Below are 25,920 nucleotides of genomic sequence, written 5' to 3' on the forward strand. Positions count from 1 at the left end.
GTGGTTAACCTTGCTAGTCAGCCTGACTGGTTTTAGAACCATCTAGGAGACACGCCTCTGCACATGCCTATGAGAGATTGTCTGGATTGGGTCAGTTGAGGCGGAGGGCCCACCCTGACTGTCGGTGGCTTGGTCTATGGGATGGGGGTCTGCACTGATGAAAAGGAGAAAGGAGCCCGGCACAAGCGCTCACCACTCCACTTCCTGATGCAGTGTGAAGACTGCTGCATCCTCTGCACTGCAGTCCCCCACAAACCCCTGTGGCTGGCGGACTGTACCCCCAACTGTGAACCAGAAGAAACCCTTCTTTTTAAAGTTCTTTGCTTTTTGTCACAGCAACCAGGCAAGTAGCTTAGTTTTCCTTCTCTTCCAATCCATTCCTTCTCCAGCCTGGCTCAGCAGCTCACGTTGTCTTGTATGCCAGCTTTTCATGTGTGTGCAGAGCAAAAAATAAACACATATTGACTATTAGCTGCTTCAAACTCTGTACCCATCCAGGGACCATCAAAAAGCAATCAGCCCCTTCCTTCAAAAGTTCGCTGTCTAGGTACAAGTGCATGCCTTAAGGCACGCCTTAAACCTTCTCCTTGCCCACAAACCTCACTTTCTCAAGCCTTCCATGAGCACACACAGTGCTCCTTGAAGCCTCTCTTGGTTCACCTGCCTTGTCTGAAGTTTTCTTTTTACCTGGCCCCGTAGTCTTTTATTCTATGGACTCTTCTTTCTCCCTCAGCCCCTGAGGTGTTTTCTTCTATTATAGGTATGACTCTTGAGTAATCTATGGATTTCGGGGATTACTTATGTACTAATGACTCAAAATAATTGTCAGAAGGCTTATTTCCCTATTCTTGTTTCCAATTCTGGGTGTTTTCATGTTAACATCTGTGATGGCTAGCCTTAATTTTCAACTTGACACAACTAAGAATCCCAAGGGAAAGAGAATCTTAGTGAGGGATTGCCTATATTGGACTAGTCTTCGGGCCTGTCTGTTGGCATTGTCTTGAGTTAACTGATATGGGAAGCCACAGCCCCCTGTGGGCAGGGATCCTGAAATGTGTGACCTGAGAAACTGTAGTAGTAGGTAGTGGCAGTGTTGCAGTTTACCCACTATGCTTCCTTTGCTTGCTTGTTCTTTAGTGACCTCAGCCACGCTAGTGGCCTTCACTACTGACCTCACATCCATGCTTCCAGCGCTGGGCTTCCTAAGTTTTCAGAATCCTACCTTTTATGTTTGTTTGTTTGTTTGTTTGTTTGTTTATAAATGTACACCATACTTATTTCATTCCAACCCCCCAACTCCTACATTTTCAGAATCCTACTTTTTATGTTATGTTATTTATTTATTCATTTATTATTTATTTATTTATTTATTTGGAAATGTACACCATACTAATTTCATTCCAACCCCCCTCTCCCAGCTTCAGTTCCTCCCATATCCCCCCATGCTCTTGGACTCATGACCTCTTCTATAATTATTATATGTATATGTATGTATAGCCTACTGAATCCACTTAGTTTTGCTCACATGTGTTTAGGACTGAATACTTGAGACTGGATAACCTGTCAGTGGCTCATTCCTGGAGATAACTGACAGTTATCTCTCTTCCTCAGCAGCCATTGACTACCTACAGTTCATCATCAAATGGTGGAGCGCTGTGAATCTTCTTCCATTCAGGTTGGTATATGAACTAGAGTTGTCATTACGCAGGTCGTCTTTAGGCAACCATATTGCTATGATTTTGTGAGTGCGGCCTCTCTCTCCTATGTAGAAGGGGCCAACTCAAGGCAAGCATCCAACCTGCTTCTCTACCTCATTCACTCCTCATGCTCCCCCTCCTAACATGGTCCCTGAGCCTTGGGTGCAGAGATCCTGTTAGAGATGGAACTCTTGGAGCTGGGTACCCCGTGACCTTGTATTCTTTACATTTTAACCAGCTGTGGATCTGTAGTAGTTTGGGTCACCTACAAATATCCAGCTCTTTGCCAGACAATTATTTGGATGCCCCAAACTCTCAAAAGCACCTCACAGTCACATGGCAAAGACAGATCATCACCTTTCTCTAGACCCAGATCTCTGGTGTTTTCCCTTCCAGCTAGTGAAGCCATTATCCTGCCACCTAAACAGAATGCTGTAGAATTGTCTTCAATGCCTACATTTTACTTCATCCTACATAGCCAACAAATCATTAAGCCTTGCTTTTAAAAACTGACATTATTTATTTAGGTGGGAGACCATGTGTCCGTGTGGAGGCCAGAGGACAACTTGCAGGAATCAATTCTCTCCTCCCACCATGTGGTGGTTCCTGATGACTGAACTCTGGTCACCAGACTTGGCAGAAAATACCTTTATCTGCTAAGTTATTTCACTGGCCTAAATCCCTGGTTTTAACTTATTTCTCAAGCCCGGTTCCCTTCTCAGTTTTCAGTGGCCTAGATATATCTCACATAATCTTTGGAATGAAAGACCTGCTGTCTCTACATGCACAATTTCACTTCCTAGAATTTATCATGTGCAGCTAATCTTAATGATATATATGTACACACATACACACACACACATACACATGTATACATACACACACATATATGTGATTTAAAATCACTAACAGCTCCCTAAAATCAAACTGCCTGTAACTCAAGCTCCAGGGGATCCAGTGCCCTCTTTTGGCCTCCAAGAACACCTGGACACATACGATGTACATACATGCATGCATACATACATACATACATACACTCAGACTAGCATGCTCAACAGAGAGAGATTTTTAAAAAGTCCATTAGCAATAAAAACACAGCAACCCAACAAAAAAGAATAGACAACAGATATAAATAAGCAGTCTAAAAGAGGAAGTCCCTAAGGCTATCAGGTAATGTTCAACCAGGAGGGTGGCAAGAAGGTTCAGCAGGTAATAGCATGAGCTGCTAGGCTGATGACATGAGTCAAATCATTCGGACCCACAGGTGAAAGGAGAGAACCAACTCTCACATGCTGTCCTCTGACCTCCACACACATATCATGATACATATGTGTACACACACAGACACACACACACAACACATAATTTTAAAACACCTTTTTAAAAAAAGGAATGTGTCAGGGCCTGGAGAGATGTCCCAGCAGTTAAAAGCACCAGCTGCTCTTCTCAAGGACCTGGGTTCAATTCCTAGCACCCACATGTCAACTTACAACTGTCTGTAACTCCAATTCCAGGTGCTTTGATACCCTCACACAGACATATTCAGGCAAAACACCAATCAATGTTCATAAAAATAAAGATTAAGAAATTTTTTTAAACAAATATTCCAATTCAACTTAGAACGTGGTGTTATACTTACAGCAGTAAAGAGACTAAGATAGAAAGATCATGAAACTAAAGGCCTAACTTGACTTTAAAGTGAAGCCAGTTTTTAAAAAATTTTCAAATTCAATAATTTAGAGAAAACCAAAATAAGATGTTTCACCTACTGTGCATTGGGGCACACATCTTTAATTCTGGCACCTGGGAGACAGAGACAAACAGATCCGAGATAAAGGCCTGTCTGTCTACATAGAAAACTCCAGGATGGGTCTACTTCATGCTCCTGGAGAAGTCTGAATTATTTGAGAAATGCATATTCTTCATTTATCCAATCTAGTAATGCAATGTTGTATTTCAGGGAAAGTTAGGTTCTACAAAATCAGATTTTTACCTTATATTTTGCTTTCAAAGCTATCTTATCTCACGGGGAAGTGGTGGCACATGCTTTTAATCCCAACACTTGGAAGGCAGAGGCAGGCTGATTTCTGAGTTCGAGGCCAGCCTGGTGGACCCAGTGAGTTCTAGGACAGTCAGGGCTACACCAAGAAACCCTGTCTTGAAAACCCCAAAATGATAAAAAGAACTTCTGGCCGTAGATACGATCATTTGGGCTTTTAGGCTGGTTAATTTGGTGCTGATGATAAATTGCCATCTTCGTTTGACTTTGTAAACCTCAAGCCTTTATTCAAGTTTGTTAAACATTATACATTGGTCTTTGCTGTGCTCCTATGATCTGGAGTGAGATGTCATTTGAGAACAAGTAGTGTGTAGCCTGCTAAGTTCCAAAGATGCCAGTTGACTTTGCAGCATGCTTACAAACTTCCCTTCTCTCCCCTCCCCTCCCTACTTGGCTCTCTGGTGGTCTCATTACTGCAGGTAGTAAAAATACAACGCTATCATGTCTCACCTTTTTGGGTGCCTTCTTTTCAAATATTCCTGGAGGATTCCTAAATTTGCTGGGTTAGGGGCAAGCTAAGCCACCCAGTAGAAGGCTTCTTAGTCTGTAGACATTAGAAGGAAGTGTAAAAGCCCTGTAACCAAAATGGTCACAGACATCATGGAGTATGTTTGAGACAGGGACATACCATGTTGCTCTGGCTAGCCTGGAACTCACTATGTAGAGGAGAGTGGCCTCTAGAGTCACAGAGAACTGCTGTCTCTGCTGCCGGAGTGCTGGAATTTAAAGGCCTGGGTCACCACACCTCACTTTGGAAGATTATATTTTACTATAAAAGAGGCTGAGACAAAGAAGATCCTATTGCAAGACCCGTGCCAAGGTACAACCTTGAGAAATTACGCCATGCAAGATCTTGTGTATAAGAGGTTTATTGGGGAAGGATAGAGGGTCTAGGAAAGGAATAGAAGCAGACAAATAGACATGGACCCAGTCAGACGAAGCAAATCCATGATGCAGAGGGAAGGGGAGGGGATGCTGGCAATAGACAGCTGCTGAGTGGCAGGGACTGGGGGTGGGGGTGCCCTTTCCTAACACCGGTCGGTCGCACCTCCTGGAGGCAAGTGTAAGCAGTTGCCCTGGGGGCAGGCCAGCACAATGCCTGTATACCAGTAGGGGCTACATCGCGACACCCTGCCCCCACCCCCACAAAAAACAGTAACTTCAAACTGTCTACCTCAGTTGGTGTTCATTTGTCTTTGTTACTTGTACAGTTTGTGGCTCATTTCCAATTAGTCCTTTAGATACTGTTTTGCTTCGTTTTACACAGACAGGGATAGGTAGCCCAGGATGACCTGGAACTCAGCACATTCCACCCCACCCCACCCGCTCCGATTCAGCCTCCCTGGTCCTGGAGTTGTAGGCTACCACCACTGGCAGGTGACCTTTTATTGTTCTGCAGTCTTTTCCTCCACAATGCCCTTTGATTACTACAGTGCCCTCCTCCTCGCCGCCTGCGTGAGTCACTCCAGGCCGACTCTGATCTGAAGGACATTTGAAGCTGGGCAGATGGCAGGACTTGACAAAAAGGCGTTGCAGCTGGAAAACCCAGCAGCTCCCGAAAAACAATTATGCAAGTTCGGGCGGTAGACCCCGCGGTCCGGACCCCCTCCAGCCCTCGTCCCCCCACACCCCTCCCCTCCCGCTTCCGCCCGGGCCGTCGCTTTTGTCTGACGTCCCAAATGCGCCATTTCTCGGTTCAGGTAGCACCACCCCTTTGGCCGTCTGCACGCGCGTAGGAGCGAAGAGTCTCTCGGCGCCGGAAATCCGGGACACGTGACCAGGTGACAGCCTTCGCTCGGTGGCGGGGCTCGCGTGAGGTGCTGCGGCACGGGATGGCGGAGGCGCCTCCGGTCTCAGGTACTGCCCGGCCCCACCCCCACCCCCACGGCCCGCGCGGCACCTCTAGGGTCTAGCAGTCTTAGTCGGCAGGGTTCGGGCCACTGCGGTGGCAAGTGGGGCGCGTGCTGCGCCGGGGACAGTGGCTCGCGAGGGCCAAGCCACGCGCGCTGCACGTACGGAACCCTCCATCTTCCACAGGATGGTGAGGCTCGGCCCCTGGGTTTTCGAGGAGAGCGGGCGGGTTCCGGCGCCAAGGGAGCGGCCGTGGGCGTCCAGCGCCCCCGCGGGGTTCCTTCCGGCTTTCCCTGGGCAGCGCGGCGCAGAGTCCGGCGGGCGGGCGTAGGCGACTCTCCGTAGTGGGCCCTGGAGTCCAGCACAGAGCTTGCGCGCGGTGCTAGGGGTGTGTTCTCAACCCTCTCGGAGTGGCGGGGTCCGCGCGCGCGGGCGGGCGAGCGAGCGAGCGGGCGGGCGGGCGGGCCTGGTCCTGAGGGCTTTGAAATCCCATCTTGCGGTGCGTGACGCGCGTGATCCAGTCTCAGTTACCTCATCTGTCGGCCTGGAGTTAGGAAGCTAATTCCCAGACCCTCCCTGTTCTGTCCCTTAATTGTTGGCTGACTTTCCCTCCCGGAGCAACCCTGAGGTGGTTAGAGACAGCCTCATTTGACTGTTAATAGGAGTTATTTCCATTTTCTTTCAGGCGGATTGGTAGATCCGGGGTTTCAAGTTTTGTGGACAGCAATCCAAAAGAAACGTTTTGCATGGGGTATTATTAGTGCACATTCACCTAAATGTGAAAATGAGCCAAGAAACTGGGGCGATAGTTGAAGTGTTTAAGAACAGAAGCTGCTCTTTCAAAGTAGTCACGTTCCGCTTGCACAACCACCTGTAAGCCGTAGGCGATCTGACGCCCTCTTCTGGCCACGGCGGGCATCAGCAAAAACACGTGGCATATATCCCATCCCCTCCCTCTTCTAAAGCTCTCTTGCTAACACTGGCACACACGATGAAAAGAAAAGGATTTGGGTTTTTTTTTTTTTTTTTTTTTTTTTTTTTTTTTTTGAGTAAACCAAATGTTTCAGTGGTGTCGACATGGTGGCGCACATCTTTAATCCCAGCACTAGGGAGGCCAAAACAGGAGTTCGAGTCCAGCTTGCTCTACACAGGCCAGCCAGGGTTACATAGTGAGATCCTGCCTGGGAAGGGCGAGATGGGGGGTGGAGGCGGAGAAACAGCGGTTTCTTTTACTAGCAACAACACACTCTTAACTTTACAATTTAAAGGGGGGGGGGGGGACGACACTTGTCATACACTATGTAGATTTGACTTAAAGGCCTGCTCTTACTGAAAATCTGCACAGCAATGTCCGATTGGTTTGAATTACAATTGCGCTTCTGTCAAATTAAGGCTGTGCCTGTACTATGTGACAGGTCAGGTGTCTTTTTCCCTGTCGCGGTTTAAAAGCGGAAGAACACACTGCCTTGGTATGCCCTAGTCTTGATGTGGATATAAAAGTCATCTTGGAGAGTGGAGAACTTAGGCAGATACACTGTCATTCTCCCCCTCCAGGCCTTCACCGGCCCTCTAAACCGAGTCTGGTCATCTTCTCATCCTCATCCTGACTTACGTCCACACCCTTAGACATTTGGAGCAGAGCTGAGTGAGGGCTAGCTGTGACTCTAGTGTTAGCCTCTGGGACTGTGCTCTAGGTTACCACCGACATGCCCCAAAGCATTTGCTGAGTCCCTGTGCTCAAGAAATCCCTGCTCCCTGGTGCCTGTAGTCTTCGTTCTCACCGTAACATCCTGTCTAGCTCACCCACTTCCGGAAGCAGCAGTTCTCAGCCTTCCTAATGCTGTGGCCCTTTAATACAGTTCCTCAGGTTGTGGTGACCCCCAACCATAAAATTGTTTGTTGTTCCCTCTTAACTGTAGTATTGCCACTATTATGAATCATAATTTAAATATCTGTGCTTTCCAGTGGTCTTAGGGGACCCCTCTGAAAGGCTTGTTCTATACCCCCCAAGGACTCACAACCCACAGGCTGTGGTGATCCACTGCCCTGAGTGAGGTCTTTAAATAGACTGGTCCAGGATAAACTTTTCCCCCTTATTATTAGACTTTCTAGTGCCAGCTGGTTGGCTTACTCTCACCTTGCTGGGTTCTGTTGGGTGTCTGGTCCCCTTACTTGTGTTATAATGATGCCTTGGTGAGAGCACATCTCACTAATGGAGGAACATCTACTTAAAGTAGTGAACTGTGTCTCACCTATCCCTTTCCTCAAGCCTCTTTACAGATTTTTCTTTTATTACACTGTGCGTTGTTGTATTTGTGTGGGGGTATTGACTCCCCTGGAACTGGAGTTAAAGCCAGTTGTGACCTGCCAAATGGGTGCTGGAAACTGAACATGGATCCTCTGGAAGAGCAGCCCGTGAGCTCGGCCATCTCTCCAGCCCTCTCTAAGGGTTTTCCTGAGGGTTTTGGCTTAGGTCTAGTAAAAACCCAACTGTGTGTGGCTGGTCAACACGAAACATCCTTTCCCAGGCTACAGGGCAGCTTTCCTGACCTAGCCCCCTTCTCCATCCTTGCCTCAAGCAGGGGAGAACTGTACGGCACCTCTTTGCACCGTTTACCCATTCCCACTTTTAAATGCACCTCATCTTTCTGGGGTTCCTCTGCCACTCTGAGTTTCTCTGATCTTGCCGTTTGTGAGGCCCTTCACCCCATCCTCAGGACACTGCCTGTATGAAAGTGTTTGGGACAAATCCTGGACTGAATGAGATGTTTCTCCATGGCCTTTATGATCTCACCAGTTCTTTACTATGTTTCTATGGTACTGCTGCCTTGCAGTCAGTGTGCAGTGTAAATATGAGCAGAAGTCACCAGTGCTACATGCCGTCCTACCGTATCCTAAGGGAGAATTCTGAGTTGCCTTGGAGTGTGTGCCTGCATGGCCTTGGGCAAGCTACCCAGTGTTCTCATCAGCAGTGTGAAGGTTAAATGAGCTAATGAAGCTGGGGAGATGCTCAGCTGCTAAGACCACTGTTCTTCCAGAGGACCCAAATCTGGTCCTTAGCATCTATACCAGGTGACTCACAGTTCCTGTAACTCCAGCTCCAGGGGATCTGATAACCTCTTGTCTCAGGACACCTACTCACACATGTTCATACCACAGAGATACTTACACGTACATATTTAAAACGGAATAAAGAAGTTAACACATGCAAAGTGCTTGGAAGAGTGTGTGGCCCATGTTAAGTACCAGGTTTTACCATTAACCTTGAAATCCACAGGTTTTGCAGTATACTCATTGAGTCTGAGTTAAGATAGTTGGTAGTTCTAAGAGCAGTAATAAGGCACTATTTTAACCACTGTAGGAGGGAGTGCTATTAACTTGTGCTATTAGGAGCCCTGGCAACTCTGATGTAGGGATTGTGTTCTTCATTACACATAAGGAAAAAGGAGCTAAGTAACACATTAAAGCACAATAAAGCAGGACATGATAGTGTACCCTAATCATATGACTCAAAAGATTGGGGCAAGGGTATTGCCTTTTTGAAGCCAGCCTGAGCTATATAGTGAATTTGAAGGCAGCCTGGGCTACATAATGAGGTCTTTTCTCAAAAGACAGATGATTTAAAACAAACAGTAAATGGTAGGCCAGGACTTAAATTCACATTTTACATACTGTTGATTGCTTCCATAACTCTGACAGATAGTTCCTCCCTTCCTCCTTCCCTCCCTCCTCACAAGACAAGGTCTCATAAACCAGCCTCAGATGTACCAAGATTTGCTTGCCCTGGCAGATGATTTCTTTGGGTTTCAGGAACTGAGCTGGCTGTACTCAGAATCACCTTGGCAGGGAAGTGAGTGGGCTGAGATTAAAGTAAGGTTAAAATTTAAGACATAGGAATTTTATAACATATTGTAGGAGTTACATATGAAAAATCCAAACTATATTTCCAGGGGGAAGAGAGAGATTGCATACTCATGTGCTAATATTGTCTGTGTGGAATCTTTTATGTGCCAGGATAATCCTTTAAACTAAACATTGTTGTCCCTAGTTACAGACGTGGTAACTAAAGCCAGGGGTGGTCAGGTGATAGTCCATTCAGACTTTAAACCCATTTCAGCTCATTTTGAAGCCTGTTGGCTGCTGTTATGCAATACTGCTATAGTGTTTTGAAAGACGATGTGAACTTCTCATCCCTAAATCTGACCTTTGTTTTTATAGAGACAAAGTCTTACTGTGGAACCCGGGCTATTCTCAAACTGGTGATTGTCCCGCCTAGACCTCTCGATGTGGGAGTAGAGCATGAAGCAGCATGCTCTGCTCTCTTTCTAGGGTTGGGTTGGGTTATAGGTTCTCCTGCAGCTCAGGCTCTCCTTGAATGTGAATCCTGAGCGAGGGGACTACAGTACATACTACCATTCCTGACTTTGTCTCTCCTAAGATTTCTGAGTAAATACGTATTCATAACGCTAGATTTCCTAAGCCATCAGTGGCTGTCTGTCAGTGTCCACTAGACATGAGGTACTCATCATCCTTCACAGGTACTAATGGCCTGAGATTTTCATGAGAGAGAAATCTCATTAAGCCTGTTTTATTGAATGATTTTAGGAAAATATTTTTCAGTCGTGCCTGTTAAGAGTCTTATGGGCTCATTTCTTACCAGGTGTCTTTTTTGTTTCCTAGGCGCTTTTAAATTCAATACAGATGCTGCTGAGTTCATTCCTCAGGAGAGAAAAACTTCGGGTCTAAATTGTGGGACCCAAAGAAGACTAGATTCTAGTCGGATTGGCCGAAGAAATTATAGTTCGTCACCTCCCTGTCACCTTCCCAGACACATCCCTTACGATGACATCTCTGCTGTTCATCAGCACAGCTATGCCTCTGGAAGCAAACCTAAGAGTCCACAGGGTTTTTTCCAGTCATCTAATAGATCACTCAAGAATCACGGTCTTCAGAATCAGCCATGGCAGAAATCAAGGAATGAAAAGCACCAAAACAGAGTCAAGAAAGCCCAAGGGCTCACTGAGCAGGCATCAGATACATCTAGCTTAGAAAGTGTAGCCAGGTCAGAGAGTGGAACAAACCCTGGAGAACACAGCCCTTCCGAGAGTGAGAAGGAAGTGGTTATTGCAGATCCCAGGGGAGCGAAACCCAAAAAAGCAGCGCAGCTCACATACAACTATGGCAGAGGACCAAAGGCCAAAGGGAGACTTAGAAGCGAGTGGGGTAATAGAATGAGCCCAAAGTCTGAGGACGAAAATACCAGACCTGTGGCCATTGCCCACACTGACTCTTCAGATGCCTCCTGTAGAAAACCTGGAGCAGATCCGTGTGTGTGCAGGCGGAATGAGCAGAGAAGATATCCCCAGAAAAGGCCTCCCTGGGAAGTGGAAGGGGCCAGACCACGGCCAGGCAGGAACCCACCAAAACAGGAGAGTCAGCGGCATATAAATGCAGGGCCCAAAAACAACATGCCCCCCATTCCAAAGGATAATCTCAGAGAAAGACCAACGAAGTCAGCCTGTGACACTGGGAATTTGGCAGTTGTCAGCAAGTCTTCCAGAAGGGTTGACCAGGAGAAAACTGCTGGAAGGAGACAGGATCCCCAAGTGCTCTCTCCTTTTCCCAGAGGCAAACAGAACCACATGCTGAAGAATGTGGAAACACATACAGGTAAGTGCCTGGAGGGTGGGAAGACGGCGCTTGCGACTAATTTTTAAGCAATACATTCACATAATTGAGAAACCAGAAAATAAAAAAGATAACACAGTGAGATCTCTATCTTAACTTCAGCACCTGCTTAGATCCCGCTACAACACGTTGCTGTCCTCAAATGGTAATCTTTTTATTTTCTTGTTTGGGACAGGGTTACAAGCGCTCTGACGCTGAGCTATATCCCCATATCTTTTTCTTTTTTTTTCTGAGACACAGTCTTTATACAGTAACCCAGGATGACCTTGAACTTATTCTATAATTCAGGCAAGGCTTGAACTTGTGATCCTCCTGCCTCAGCATCCTGAGTGGCTAGTACCACAAGCCTATACCACCAGGCCCAGGATTTTTTTTTTTAGTTTCCTACGATAAGTTCTTGTGTGGTGCTTTAGATGTAGACAGAGATGATACAAATATCCGGTTATATTCTTCTCTTGAGTTGTAGCAGAAGCAGGACCAGGTAACATCAGTGCCTCTGCTGCTTACAGCCTATAGCATCTCCTCTCATTTTTTGCTCCATTGCTGTGGTCCTGTCTCATGTCTTCATTCTTTCTTCAGTTCTTTTGCTCCATCATCAGTGAACAGCTTTTCCAAAACACATCTTGAGCTTGTCGTTCCTCTGTTCTCTGGTTCTCCTCACCGTGAACTCTAGCCTCTACTCTCCTCGCCATTCCCATCCCGTTGCCTTACTCTGCCATTTCTTACACAGTCCTTCCTGTCTTGTCTCTCCAAGCTGTTGGATGCAGTTCCCTCTATCTACAGTGCCTACCCAATGAGCAATGTAAACTTTTTTGCTGCAGTTTCGGTCTTTGTTTTTGTTTTTGTTTTTGTTTTTGTCTGGTTGGTTTTTGTTTGTTTTGGTTTTTGCTTTTTTGGCATTTTGTTTGTTTGTTTTGGTTTTGTTTGGTGTTTTGTTGTTGTTTGGGTTTGTTTTTGCTTCTCTGTGTACCCCTGGCTGCTCTGGAACTTACCCTGTAGACCAGGCTGACCTGACCTCTAACTCAGAGATCCGCTGGCCTCTGTCTTCCAAGTGTAGATTAATCTCTCCTCGGATTAAAGGTATGTACCACCACTGTGTTTATTTTCAATATTTTAGATATATGTATGTGTACTGTGTGTGCTTGGTCCCCATGGAGGCCAGAAGGAAGAGTCAGATCAGCTGAAGTTGCAGCTGATCGTGAGCCGCCAGTGCTAGGAGCCAACCCACATCCCCGGGGGAGCGGACAGCGAGTGCTCTTAGGCATCGAGCATCTCCCCAGTCCCTTGTTTTTTGTTTTTGAGACAAGACTCTCATTGTGTAGCCCTTGCTAGCTTAGAACTTGGTATGTAGACTAGGCTGTCCTTGAACTCACATTAACTTGAGTGTTTATGTATGCTGAGAAGCTGTCTGAGGCCAGAAGAAGGGCATCAGATTCACTGGAACTGAAGTAACAGGAGGTCATGAGCTACCCCAGGGCTGCTGGGAATTGTACTTAGGTCCTCAGTAAGATTAGTACACCACTGAACCATCTCTTCAACAGAACTCCTTTCAGACAGGTTCTCACCATGTAGTCCTGGCTGTGTGGGAGTCCCTTTTTAGACCAAGTTGGCCTAGAACTCTCAGAGCTCTGCCCTCCGGTGCTAGGATTAAAGGCTTATGCTCTAGTTCCACCAGAAATTACTGATGTTTCAAAAGCTAATTTAGTTACATACCCAGGGAGCCTTTTCTTACCCTATGGTATTTATGTCTTCTAGTCCTTAACAAATATGTCTTTTTATATCATCATATATACACTAATGTTTCCAAATTTATCACTTGAAACTGTAGTTTACATACCTGACAGTGTCACTAGTCTTAGGCTAGTTAAGAACATACTTTTCTTTTTTTGTCTCGCTATGTAGCCCTGGCCTCTGGGTGCTGGGACTGAAGATGTGCACCACCACCACACCCAGCTTTTGTTGTTATTGGTTGGTTTGGTTTGGTTTTTTTGATTCGGTTTGTTTTGGTTTGGTTTTTGTTTTGAGATGTGGGTCCCTTTTGTAGCCCTAGCTAGTCTGGAACTTGCTCTCTAGACCAGGCTGACCTTGACTAACAACTCTTCCTTTCTCTGCCTCTGGGGGCTGGGTTAGAGGCATGGGGCACTATCCTTGGCCTAGATTCCATATCTTTCTTTTTTCCCCCCTTTGGTGCTCTTGCCACACAACTCTTGAAACACAGTTGTTAGTCAGCTCTGACTGTTACACAGAACATGGTTATGTTGGATGGGAAACTTTCCTGTAAGTACATTCTGTCCTTTGGTTCTGATTTTATCTTCCAAAAAAGCACATGTTCTTCCCTCACAGTTACCATCCTGCCCCCTTCTTTGTAAGAAGCCTTTTACGCTGTTTGAAAACATTCCTCATTTTGTCCTGAGTGTGTATTTATCAAGACAAAGAGCTAGGTATGGCAGCCAACATACCTTTAGTCCTGGCATAGGGAAAGAAGACTGGGTTTGAGGGTACCCTGCCGTACTTCTCAAGACCCTCTGTGTGTGTTGGGGTGGATTGCTTCAGGGCACAAGCTCTTCCTCATGAATTTTACCTTATTAGTCTCTTTTTGGTTAATGTGAGACTTTAGCCTAAATCATGAAGCTGCCACCTGCCCCATGGCCTGTTTTTTCACTGACCTACCCCTGCTCCCATGTTTCTGTGTAGCCCAGGCTGGCCTAGAATCCAAAACCGCACTGCTTCTGCCTGCATAGTACTGGGATTAAAAGTGTGCCACTATGCCCAACTGTCACTGAGCTCTAATCTTAAAAGATACTTATATATATATATATATATATATATATATATATATATATATATATATATATATATATATATACCTGTTTATTTGTTTGCTGCTGCATTTTTAAAGGAAAATTCTGATAATCAAGTTATTTTGCCCACATACACTACTCTGAGAGTTTATAGCTATCCAAAAGCCAGCCCCCCAGTTTTCTTATATGATCACAGTGCTACCGCCACACAAAGTTAGCAATACTTTAATGACTTTATCTAGCACATAGTAATCAGACCCCTTGACTATCCCTCAGCCTACAGCTCAAATCCACTCTTGAAATGTCAAAGGTTTCGTTTTCCATCTGTTTGTTTTTCTTTTTTTTTAAAGATTTATTTATTTATTTATTATATGTAAGTATACTGTAACTGTTTTCAGATACCAGAAGATTGTGTCAGATCTCTTTACAGATAGTTGTGAGCTGCCATGTGGGTGCTGGGATTTGAACTCAGTGACCTTAGGGAAAGCAGTCTGGGCTCTTACCTGCTGAGCCATCTGTCCAGCCCCTTTTTGTTTGTTTTTAAATGCAGGGTTTTTCTGTGTAGCCCTGCCTGTCCTGGAACTCACTCTGTAGTCCAGGCTGGCCTCAGAAATTTCCCTGCCTCTGCTTCCCAAGTGCTGGGATTAAAGGCGTGCACCACCATTGCCCAGGTAGTTTTCTGTTTCTTTATAAGTGTAATTGATGTGGAAGGCCTGCCCCATTATGGACAGTGCTACTCCTGGCCAGGCAGTCTAGGGGAGGTATGAGAAAGATAGCTGAGGGCGAAAGAGATGGCTCCTCAGTTAAGAGTACTGGCCGCTCTTCTAGAGGACTTGGGTTCTAGTTCCCAGCGTCCATATGGCAGCTCAAAAACGATCTGTAACTCCAGTTCCAGGGGATCTGACACCCTCACAGAAGCACATGCAGGCAAAAAAAATACCAATGCACATGAAATAAGAATAAATTAATTGAAAGAAATAAAGGTAATTGAAGGAAATAGCAAGATAGTAAAGCACTGGTACATCCTGGCTTCAGTTGTTCTGGGTGCCTGCCCTGACTTCTTTGTAGGCTAAAATAAACCATTTCCTTCCCACTTACTTTTGGTGATGGTGTCTTATCACAGCAATAAAAAGTAAATTAGGATAGTTTGTTTCTGGTTTTATTTTTTAAGCTCAAGGACAGTTTAATTGAAGTTTAAAAGGAAAACCCCAGGAGAGCAAGCTGTAAATCTTAGCAGCTGCCTGAAGAGAAGAATTGGTGAAGGGAGCACAACCTTTGAGTCAAGCTGGTGTGGAGGTTAGCAGCAACCACAGAGCAGGCAGAGCAAAGCTCTCCCAGCAGTTAGGGAAAGCAGGCTTACTACAGACAGTTTTGTTTTTGAAAGAGCTATGTGGATGGACTCACTGGTGCTGCAGGTATAAGTATCTGAGGCTTTGGGGGTTAGAGACAGAAATAAAAGATTTATTGGTGTATCTGAAAAGTTTGCAGTCAGTTAGCATTTCAGTTGGGTCTCTGTTCTCCCAGTTATTTCAGTGGGTGTGTCCTTTGACTGGCACTCTGTTCAATTAGAATCATACAGTAGACACAGTCGTGGCTGAGAAATGCTGCAGAAGCCCTAGTGGGAAAAGGCCTGTGGGAACTGAAAAAGAGCCAGTGGTCAGGCAGCTTGCTCCTAGCGTGGGCAGAGTCTTGGCAGTGAAACCTGACAGTTTACCAGCTCAGAGCAGCTTCAGAATTCCACGTCTACCATGTTTTGCATATTAGACATACTTTGATGAGACTAAAGAGAAGGTTAGTTACTATTGCCAGTGAGATATTTTTATTTGTCTAGGACCTCTTTGGAGTCAGTTATGTGTTATTGTGGGTACCCACTATGTCCAAAGGAACCACTCTAATAAAAGTCTTTGCTCCCAAAGAGACTATATCCTGTGTATGCAGTTAGATAATGAGTAATGTAATATATAGTGCATATTTTATCAGATAAGTTTTGTTTCCTTTTTTTTTTTTTAATTTTATTTATTTATTTATTTATTTTGATTTGGTTTTTTTGAGTCAGGGTTACTCTGTATATATAGCCTTGGCTGTCCTGGAACTCACTCTGTAGACCAGGCTGGCCTTGAACTCAGAAATCCACCTGCCTCTGCCTCCCAGAGTGCTGGGATTACAGGCGTGCGCCACCACCACCACCCCGGCTTCCTTTTCTTTTTATAAGACAGGGTCTGACTATGTGGCCTATGTGAGCCTAGGAGTCTTGATCCTCTCCTTTCTGAGCACCCCATGTGCTGGGACTCCAGGAATGTACCATGATGCCTGACCCGATCAGACAGTTATAAATTGTTGAGGAAAAAAAAAATACAGTATGGAAGAAGAATAGATAAATTCCGGAGAGTGAATTGTAATTTTTTGTAAGTGTGGCTGAGTAAGGAAGTCACATTTTGAGTAAATACTGGTGTGAGTGCGGGGCTGAGCCATGTAGGTATCTAGGGTAGGTCTTCTAGGAGGAGTACGGTGCATACAGGCCCCAGGCAGGAACCTACCTGACTAAGAAATAGGGAAGTTGGTGAGGGCTTCAATAACCATGTAGGATATGAAGAGCCATATGAGGAGTACTGTGAGGATTTAGGCTTTTATAGTCATGAGATGAGAGACTAGGGAGGTGATTTAGCATGTAAGAGCATTGACTGCTTTCTTAGAGGACCCAGGTTCAGTTCTGGCACCCACGTGGCAGCTCGCAGTGGTCTGTACCTTCTGTTGCAGGGTATCTGACACTTCTAGTCTCAAAGGGTATATGCAAGCAAAATACTCATGCATTCGTTGTTTTTTGTTTCACTTGACAAGAACTGTACATCTAACTTTCTGTACCTACCCATCCCTGTCCCCAAGTGGGAGTTGAACCTAGGGCCTCATGGTGCCACGCAAGCACTCTCCGGCTGAGCTGTATTCTGCCTCCCTTTGTATTTTAAGGCAGTATCTCACTAAGTTGCCTAGACTGGCCTTGCCATTATTCTGTGTCAGGCAGGTCACAAACTTGTGATACTCCTGCAAGAGTGCCAGGTAGCTGGGATTACTGGTATACAGCCACCAGACCACACTTAATTTGTGGTTTGCTGTTCTTACTGCTGTAGTCAAAAGTAGGAAGACTGCTAGCAAAAGGGCACTGTAACAATCCAGCTAAGCAGAAAGCAGCATAGACCAGAGTCAGAACACAGAAAGTAGATTCTAAACATAATCTGCAAGTTGCTGACATAATGTGGAACTTGTGAGAGAAAGCTCTTGTAAAGGACTTACCAGTAACTTGTGGGGTTCCACAGTTTGTAGCCATCCATCAATATAAATATATGATGTGTATCTCGGAAGCCTAACTTCACTGCAATTGGATTATAAAACGTTTGTTGTAAGACAGTGTAGTGGTGGCTATCTGCAATTGTAGCCTTCTGGAGGTTGCTGTGGGACTGAGGTTAACCTGATCAGTATAGCAAGACTGTCTCAACAACAAAAAAGTTGCTTATTGATAAACTATAAGTATTGAATACTTGAAAATCTAGCTGGGTGTGGTAACACTGGAAAAGGTGTGAATATATAAAATGGCAATTTGCAGGATAAAATCAAAACAATGGATGATTGTAGAGCTCTTAAGTCTATTCAGTGCTTACTATTATTTATTATTTAGTTTGGGATAAAGTTTTATTAAGCCAGGCTGGTCTTGAAAGTGTGAGCTCAAATGAGTTTCCTGAACCCTAGGAGTACAGGCCTGAGCTATGGCTCTGTGTAATCTGGGTAGATTGAGGAGGATGTTTCCCTCCTGAGGGAATCCCTTCCTGAGGGTCTCTTCTCTCAGTCCTCTATCAGCCACATCTGCCCTTTCTTGATCTCAATAGTGTGAATAGCCACTTATTCAAATCAGGTGTCCATTAAATCTGTTAGATATCCTCTCAAATGGCTCATTTCTTCATTGACTGAAGTGAGGGGTAGTTGTATATGTTTCAGTTTGTTAATTTTTTTTGTTAACAGGTTCCCTGATTGAGCAGCTAACTACTGAAAAATACGAGTGTATGGTGTGCTGTGAGTTGGTGCAGGTCACAGCCCCGGTGTGGAGCTGTCAGAGCTGCTTTCATGTTTTTCATTTGAACTGCATCAAGAAATGGGCACGCTCTCCAGCATCGCATGCAGGTCGGTGATTCCTGGCTCCTGGGAGCATCGTTTTTTTAAAGAGAACAGTATTCGGAAGTAAAACAGCAGGACAGAATTAATACACTTGCAGGGGTGCAACTCAGGATGAGAATTAATTAAGACCATGAATCTCTTTCTTAAATGTCTGATAATAGTATTTTCATGGTGTGAATTCCTATAAATTTATTTATTTTTTGAGACAGGTCTCGCTAAACCAGGCTGGCCTTCCTTACAGATCCTGCCTCTGTCTTCTGTGTGCTGGAATTAAGGGTGTGTGCTACTATTCTAGGCCAGAGTTTAATTCTTTTTTAAACTGCTGCTTTTTCATGAGGGTGCAAAGATTGAGGCTAGGGCCTTGTGTAGACAAAGCACATTCCCTACCAGTGAGCTATATCCCTAATCCAATTTACACTGTGGAAAGAAATTGTATTTAATATATATTCATTTTCGCTCTCCCCCCCACCCCCCAGATGGCCAGAGTGGTTGGAGATGCCCTGCTTGTCAGAATGTTTCTGCACATGTTCCTAATACCTATACTTGTTTCTGTGGTAAGTTTGTGTGTACACACTGTAGCACTTACTCACCTTAGTGGTCCTCAGGTCTAATTTCAGAAGTCACTGATAAGACCTGAGAGTCATAAGAGGACAGCAGAGGACGTGTTGCTGTCCTCATGTTTTGTGTCACCAGTGGGTCATAGGCCTTGGTGCTGTAACAGCTTTGACATTCTAGATTTAAGCAGCATGAGTAAAAATAGTGTTTAATAAGAAATCAACCATATGTCTTTATAACAGAGAAATTTTCTATAAATTGATAACAAACTATCCCTGTATCTTTCTTCTCTGTATAATAGTTTTTCCTGGTTTTGTTTTCAGACAGGTCTCACTGTGTTAGCCCTGGCTGGACTGAACTTACTAGGCAAACCAGGCTGGACTTGAACTCACAGAGATCCAACTGCCTTTGACTTCTGTGCTGGGCTTAAAGACATGCCACCCTTAAAGCCCAGCCACTCTTCCTGTTTTTTAATAGCATCAGCTTTCTTTGGTTCAGATGAATTCCTACTCCTGGCTGTATGTCTTCTTTTTTCTCCTTCCTTATAGTGATTAATCTAGTTGATTTTGTTTCTTGGCGGTTTGTTTCTCCCTGTGAACCATGAGATTTCTGCATCTGCCTTTGTTGACTCACTGAAACTGTATTCCAAAGACACCAGTCCATGTGACCACATAGACTTACATAATAATTACCCTTTTTGCAGCATGATTTTTTTGACCATTACTTTCGTAAAAGAATTAGCTTGTTCTATTTACTTTTTTTTATACTATCTTAATTGTCCTAACCAACTTGCTTATAGTCCTCCTTTTTTCCCACGATGCCTAGCTATTACTCAGTCACTTGATTTCTTCACTAGCAAACGTGTTCTCCATCCCACCCTTTCTGTGGTGCTGGGCTCAAACCCAGGACCTCATGCAAGTTAGTCAAGCACTCTACTACTGAGCTATGCCCTGCTCCCCCTTTGTTAGATCTTCATTCAACTATCTCACTTCAAATGCTGTTTTTTCCCAAAGGAAGCTCCTTTTATAAATCCCTTCTCACTTTAGCTTCTCTTTGTGTGGAATCTGCTGATTGTATATGTTTTATTACCAAAATCTGAGATTTGGATTTTTTTTTAAATGGGAATGTTTTAGGGTTTTTTTTTTTTTGTTTGTTTGTTTTATTTTGTTTTGCTTTTAAAGATGTATTTATTGTTATATGTGAGTATACTGTAGCTGTCTTCAGACACTCCAGAAGAGGGCATCAGATCTCATTACAGATAGTTGTGAGCCACCATGTGGTTGCTGGGAATTGAACTCAGGACCTCTGGAAGAACAATCAGTGCTCTTAAACATTGTGCCATCGCTCTGACCCGAGTTTTGGATATTAAATCGATATTAGTAAAGGAATGAATATTCTTGATCGAGTATGATACTGGAAAGATAATGTAAATTAGACGTAAGAGGTGATTAGGAAGTCGGACAGACAGAAAATAGCAAACCTTAATTATCTTAAAGGATATATGTTTATTTTGGCTTTTTTGAGATAGCATTTCTCTCTGTAGCCCAAGCCTAGAGAGATGTCCTTGACGATTCGTACAGTGACATTGACTATGAAAGTGCAGCCCTTTTGTGCCTCCTGGGAAGCGTTAGACCCAGGCTCCTCCTCTGTGGGTTTCTGTCTGTTCATCCCACAGCCTCTTCCTGTTCAATCCCTTTCTTTACCCACCCCATGAGCTCCCCCCAGTGCTGGAGCAGATCCCAGGGCATGGACCACGTTAAGAAATGCCTTACTACCTAGCTGTGCCCTGGCTCTTGTCTTTCTTTCCTTCTGATTGTTACCCCAGATACTTGCCAGTTTAAGAAGATTTGTTAATGGCTTATTTAGTAAATATCTTTAAAAATAGATTGTGTTCAGTAGTCATAAATGTCATTTTCTTTTCTCTTCCTTTTTTTTTTCCTATTTTTTCGAGACAGGGTTTCTGTGTATAGCCCTGGCTGTCCTGGAACTCACTCTGTAGACCAGGCTGGGCTCGACCTCAGAAATCCACCTGCCTCTGCCTTCCAAGTGCTAGGATTAAAGGCCTGTGCCAGCCGGGCTGTGGTGGTGCACGCCTGTAATCCCAGCACTCTGGGAGGCAGAGGCAGGCGGATTTCTGAGTTCGAGGCCAGCCTAGTCTACAGAGTGAGTTCCAGGACAGTCAGGGCTATACAGAGAAACCCTGTCTCGAAAAAACCAAAAATCAAAAAGGCCTATGCCACCCACCACTGCCTGGCATGTCTTTTTCATAGATAAAAGTTACTTATCTTTATCTTTTTCAGGTAATCTTGACATTAAGATTAACCATGCTCAGTAGATTGTATGATAAATAGCATTACAGCCAGCTCTTTCTGAATGTATGATAACATAGGTGTTGTACTGAGGAAAACCATCCTCAAGTTCCATACTGTCTATTTCATAAAAGTTGAGAATGTGGTTGAAATTTACAGCGTTGACTCTCGCATTTGATATGTTGTAGGCAAAGTAAAGAATCCTGAATGGAGCAGAAATGAAATCCCACATAGTTGTGGTGAGGTCTGTAGAAAGAAACAGCCTGGCCAGGACTGTCCACATTCCTGTAACCTGTAAGTTGGAAAAATAGACTTCTGGGGCGTCCCCATGGAAGTGCTTTGTTAGTGGCATTAAATGTGCATACTGTTGTAACAAGAAGGGGGAAAGTGAAAGGAACCATTTGCTGAGCACTGAATCTTTAGCAAACACTCTACTAAGTAGTTACATCCTTTCCACAGCCTAGTGATGTGTGGGTATGATCATTTCCACTTTACAGATGAGGCTCAGAAAGGCCAAGTGTCACACCCATGTTCCAACGCTAGGATGTGATGGAGCTGGGTGTCAAAGCCAGTAATTGTTCTGTTGTTTTGTACTCCTGGCTCTAAGAAGAAAAGAGCTTCCAAAACTTACAGCCATTTGTAGGACAGCCAAGGAAAGACGTTTATTTGTGCAGCAGCCTGTATGATAGTACTTTGAGGGTGTGAAGAATATTTGTTTCTCTTTCTCACAAATTCAGTTGCCTACTGAATTAGACTTTACTCCAGTTGCCTTTAATTCCCAAAGGATTATATTTGCCATCATTTAGAATGCCCCTTCCCAGAATACGAATTGCAGACAGACACTTGTAAGCTGGGTCTTGAACATAGGTTTTCTGGAAGAGCAGTGAGTGCCCTTAATTATGAAACCCATCTCTCCAGCCTGTAGACTCTAGTTTTTTGGGTTTTGTATGTTTGTTTTTATTGTTATTGTTATTTAAAGACATGAAAGTAAGAGAAGGGGACGAGCTAGACTGGGGAGTGAGGATAAGAGAAGGCAGTGTGTGGCGGCGGTGGGTGAACAGCATCAAAAATACATGATACATGTGTATGGAACAGCCATAAAAATCCCATTGTGGAAGCCAGAGGAGCTTTTGGTGCAGTCAGTACTACGATTCCACCTTTCCATGGTTTGAGGAATGAAAGCCAATAAATAGGTCAGTAGGCTTAGAGTGGGCGCCTTGCCCTGTCTTACTCTGTTCTGTGCTTTGAGACGGTTTCATGCTATAATCCTGGTTTTGTTTAGAGTTTTTACTTTTGTCTTTTCTAAAGTTATAACCTATTCTGAGATAATGCCGCCAGACATTTTCTGCATAAAAATATTATTCATTCTTGACTTTCTTTGAAGAAATGTTACTGTGTGAGCAGCTGGCTAAAACTCACCTTGTAGACCAGGCTGACCTCAGATGTGCAGGAACCCACCTGCCTCTGCCTCCTTGGTGCTGACGCTATGTGCTGTCTCATCTGTTTAAAATACAGCTGTTTCTTTTTGTTTGGTTGGTTTTGTTTTTGGTTGGTTGGTTTTTTGGGGGGTGGGGGCATTTCGAGACAGGGTTTTCTGTAGAGCCCTGGAGCCAGGAAAACCAACGCATACAGACTCTGCCTCTACTACTATTCAGGCAGCTTGCTTATGCACCCCTGACCCGCGTGCTGGGTAGTGCCCCCACACACACACACAGTGCTGGGTAGTGCCCCCACACACACACACAGTGCTGGGTAGTGCCCACACACACACACACAGTGCTGGGTAGTGCCCACACACACACACACACACACACAGTGCTGGGTAGTGCCCACACACACACAGTGCTGGGTAGTGCACACACACACACACACAGTGCTGGGTAGTGCCCCCACACACACAGTGGGTTGGGCCCTTTCCCATCAGTAATCAGTTAAGATGGTGTTCCAGACATGCTCACAGGACAGTCTGATGAAGGCAATTCTCTGATTGAGGTTTCCTCTTCCCTGTTGTGTCAGGTTGACAAAAAAGATGGGCTCTCACGTTGCTGTGCTCACAGTGGACATAGCTGCGGCAGCTTTGTTTTAGTTTCAGTATGTAGACATGGTCTATTCATTGAAGCTTTCTTTCTTTCTTTTTTTTTTTTTTCTCCTTTTCCCCAGTCTCTGCCATCCCGGACCCTGCCCACCCTGCCCTGCTTTTACAACTAAAACATGTGAATGTGGACGGACCAGGTAAAATTAGAGTTGGCCTGTAGAAATCAGTTTTCATATGTATGATTTACTTGTGAGTGTTTAACCTAAAAGATTAGTAAACAGAAGTGAGTGGTAGGTATAAAGTCATCCCCTGCTGTCCCTGAGGCCTAGGTTCCAGGACCTCTGGGAAGGAAAGGATAAACCAGCAGAATCAGGATACTTATTGGAACAAGCTAGAGTCAGTCCTGTCCCGGTCTTGTTGAGTAGTGTGCTATATGCAGTACGGACATGCTTGATCCCAGGAAAATACTGTTATGCTTCTGGTTTGAGTGTGACAGATCTGGGCGCACGTTGACGCCTTTCTTTCCTGGTTGTTAGAGGAGGACAGGCAGCTCCAGGCAGCGACAGTGGAACCCAGACTTGACCCATCCTTCCAGGGTTCTTTCCTTCCTGCATGCTGCTCAGTGGACCAGGACAAGTTTTCAGAATTAGCTTTTCTTTGACCACTAATTAGAAAACAGCAAAGAAAGAAAGGCAGAGTAGAAAATAGGAAGGAGGGAGGAAGACGGGGAGGCAGTGGGGACAATATTGAAATAAAAAATGGTAGGAGGGGCGAGAGAGATGACTTAGTGATTAAAAGAGCATGACTGTTGAAAAGGCCTGAGTTCCAGTCCCAGGACCCATGTTGGGCAGCTCACTCCAGTTCTGCAGACTATGACATTGCTGGCCTCCACAGCCATCTACATGCCTGTTTACAAACATGTCTAATTATAAACCAAACTAATTAAAAATTCAAAGAAAACACTTAGCAAAAGTTGGGGAGAGCAAAGTCAAGAGAAACGCTTAGTAGGTATTAAGGGCTTGAGCTTCGCTGTCACTCAGTCTGTGGTGGGAACTTCAGAGTGATATATTGTGTCTGTCTTACAGGCACACAGTTCGCTGTGGTCAGCCTGTCTCAGTCCACTGTTCTAATGCGTGTGAGAACATTTTGAACTGTGGTCAGCACCACTGTGCTGAGCTGTGCCACGGGGGTCAATGCCAGCCTTGCCGGATCATACTGAACCAGGGTGAGTGGTGTCCACACCTGTTAGCACTGCTCATCGGCAGTTCTGGAATTGTAGCTTTACAGAAGCCTGCCCTAGAGGGAGAGTCCAAGGGACAGGGATCAAAACCAAGTCCACAGTGAGGCATCTAGTGATGCTTAACAGGGATTCTGAATGAAAGACTGAAAACCAAATGTTGGCAAAGGTAAGCGGCTAGCATCTTCATACGGCGCTGGCAAATGTATGAACTGCTACAGTCACTTTGACAACTGGTCAACCTCAGCATACTTATAAGTAAACTTGTGAATTTAAGCATGTGTATGTTATGACCCAGTCAGACCCTGCCTCAGAATAGAAGAAAAGGGGAAGAACAAAACTCAGCAAAGAAAGGGCTGCTGGTAGAACAGGTCGCTCTCAGAAACTCCTGGCTGCTGGAGTTTGTTCGCCAGTTCATTGGTTCCAAAGTACTCATTATTCCCTGTCTGTATTAGTTCATCCAACAAATACTTACCTGATGAGATGTGAGTTTTAGTATCACAGTGGGTAAAGATGCACATGTTCTTATTTGAAGATAGAATGTCCCTTTTTTTGTTAATGTGTATGGATGTTTTCCCTATGTATATGTGGGTGTGCCGGTTTGTGTTGCCTGAGTGCCTAGGGAGACCCAAGGACACCAGATTCCTGAACCCCGAATTACAGGCATGTAATTACATGGGTGCTGAGGAATCGAACCTAGATCCTTTGTGAGAGCAGCCAGTACTCTTAACCATTGAGCTATTTCTCAGCACTGAAAAAAAAATATGTTTCAGTCATGAGTTTTTCCTCTAACCATATGCCAGAAGTTGTTTTTGATTCTGTTTAATATACTATTTTATGGTTTTAATTTTTTTTTTGTCTTGCCTAGAACTTGCTGTTAAACCAGTCTGTTCTTGAACTCAATTACATTTATTCTGATGTTGATTTTCTGGACCAGTAGATAACCTAAATTGTCCTTAGAAAGAAGTTAGCATTTAATTAGTTCCACTGTTTAAGTTTAGTTTTTACTCTTGCTCACCATTTATCATATGGACAAGTTATATATGTATAGACTAATTTGTGATAAATATCCCTTGTGAAGAAAATGTAAAGTGATACCAGAAAAATTATGTAATTTAATGAAAATTAGGAGCTTTTTTTCAGTAGCATGGACCTTTTTTGAATTCTGTGAATGCTCTCAGATCCATTTTACTTGTGTTGAAGTGTCGGTGGGGAACTAGGGATCAGTCCCTCTACATCTACCAGCCTAGCTTGAGGTACCCTATGTACACATCCAGAGAGTCCACAGCCCATGCTGTTCTACCATTGTCCTAGATACCAAATCAACTCTAACTTTTTGAGGTAATCTGTTTACAAGATATCTGCGGCAGCACTAAGAGATTGGCAAAGGAGCAGAACTTTTATTTCCATGTAAAACTCTTAGATGGGTGAGAGAGCTGCTGTATAAACAACATTAATTTTTGCATCATGTCTGGTCTATACTAATGAACATTTATAGGTTGTTAGGAGTATTTTAAAGCATGG

General features: G+C 44.4%; 1 protein-coding gene across 2 annotated transcripts in view; it reads left to right on the forward strand.

The window, feature by feature from the left end:
* Positions 1 to 5,467: 5,467 nt before the first annotated feature.
* Positions 5,468 to 25,920, forward strand: part of Nfx1 (nuclear transcription factor, X-box binding 1) — a 54,788-nt gene continuing 34,335 nt past the window's right edge. The window contains exons 1-7 of one of the 2 annotated variants that reach the window (XM_052176259.1): positions 5,468 to 5,613; positions 10,288 to 11,277; positions 18,108 to 18,266; positions 18,737 to 18,814; positions 21,313 to 21,418; positions 23,285 to 23,356; positions 24,245 to 24,384. In XM_052176259.1, coding sequence (XP_052032219.1) covers positions 5,589 to 5,613; positions 10,288 to 11,277; positions 18,108 to 18,266; positions 18,737 to 18,814; positions 21,313 to 21,418; positions 23,285 to 23,356; positions 24,245 to 24,384 — 1,570 coding nt within the window. In that variant the 5' untranslated portion in view covers positions 5,468 to 5,588. The remainder of the gene's footprint in view (positions 5,614 to 10,287; positions 11,278 to 18,107; positions 18,267 to 18,736; positions 18,815 to 21,312; positions 21,419 to 23,284; positions 23,357 to 24,244; positions 24,385 to 25,920) is intronic. The other variant, XM_052176260.1, reaches the window with a different exon arrangement.

Source organism: Apodemus sylvaticus, chromosome 3 (genome assembly GCF_947179515.1).
Source record: "Apodemus sylvaticus chromosome 3, mApoSyl1.1, whole genome shotgun sequence".
In the NCBI taxonomy this organism is placed as follows: Eukaryota; Metazoa; Chordata; class Mammalia; order Rodentia; family Muridae; genus Apodemus; species Apodemus sylvaticus.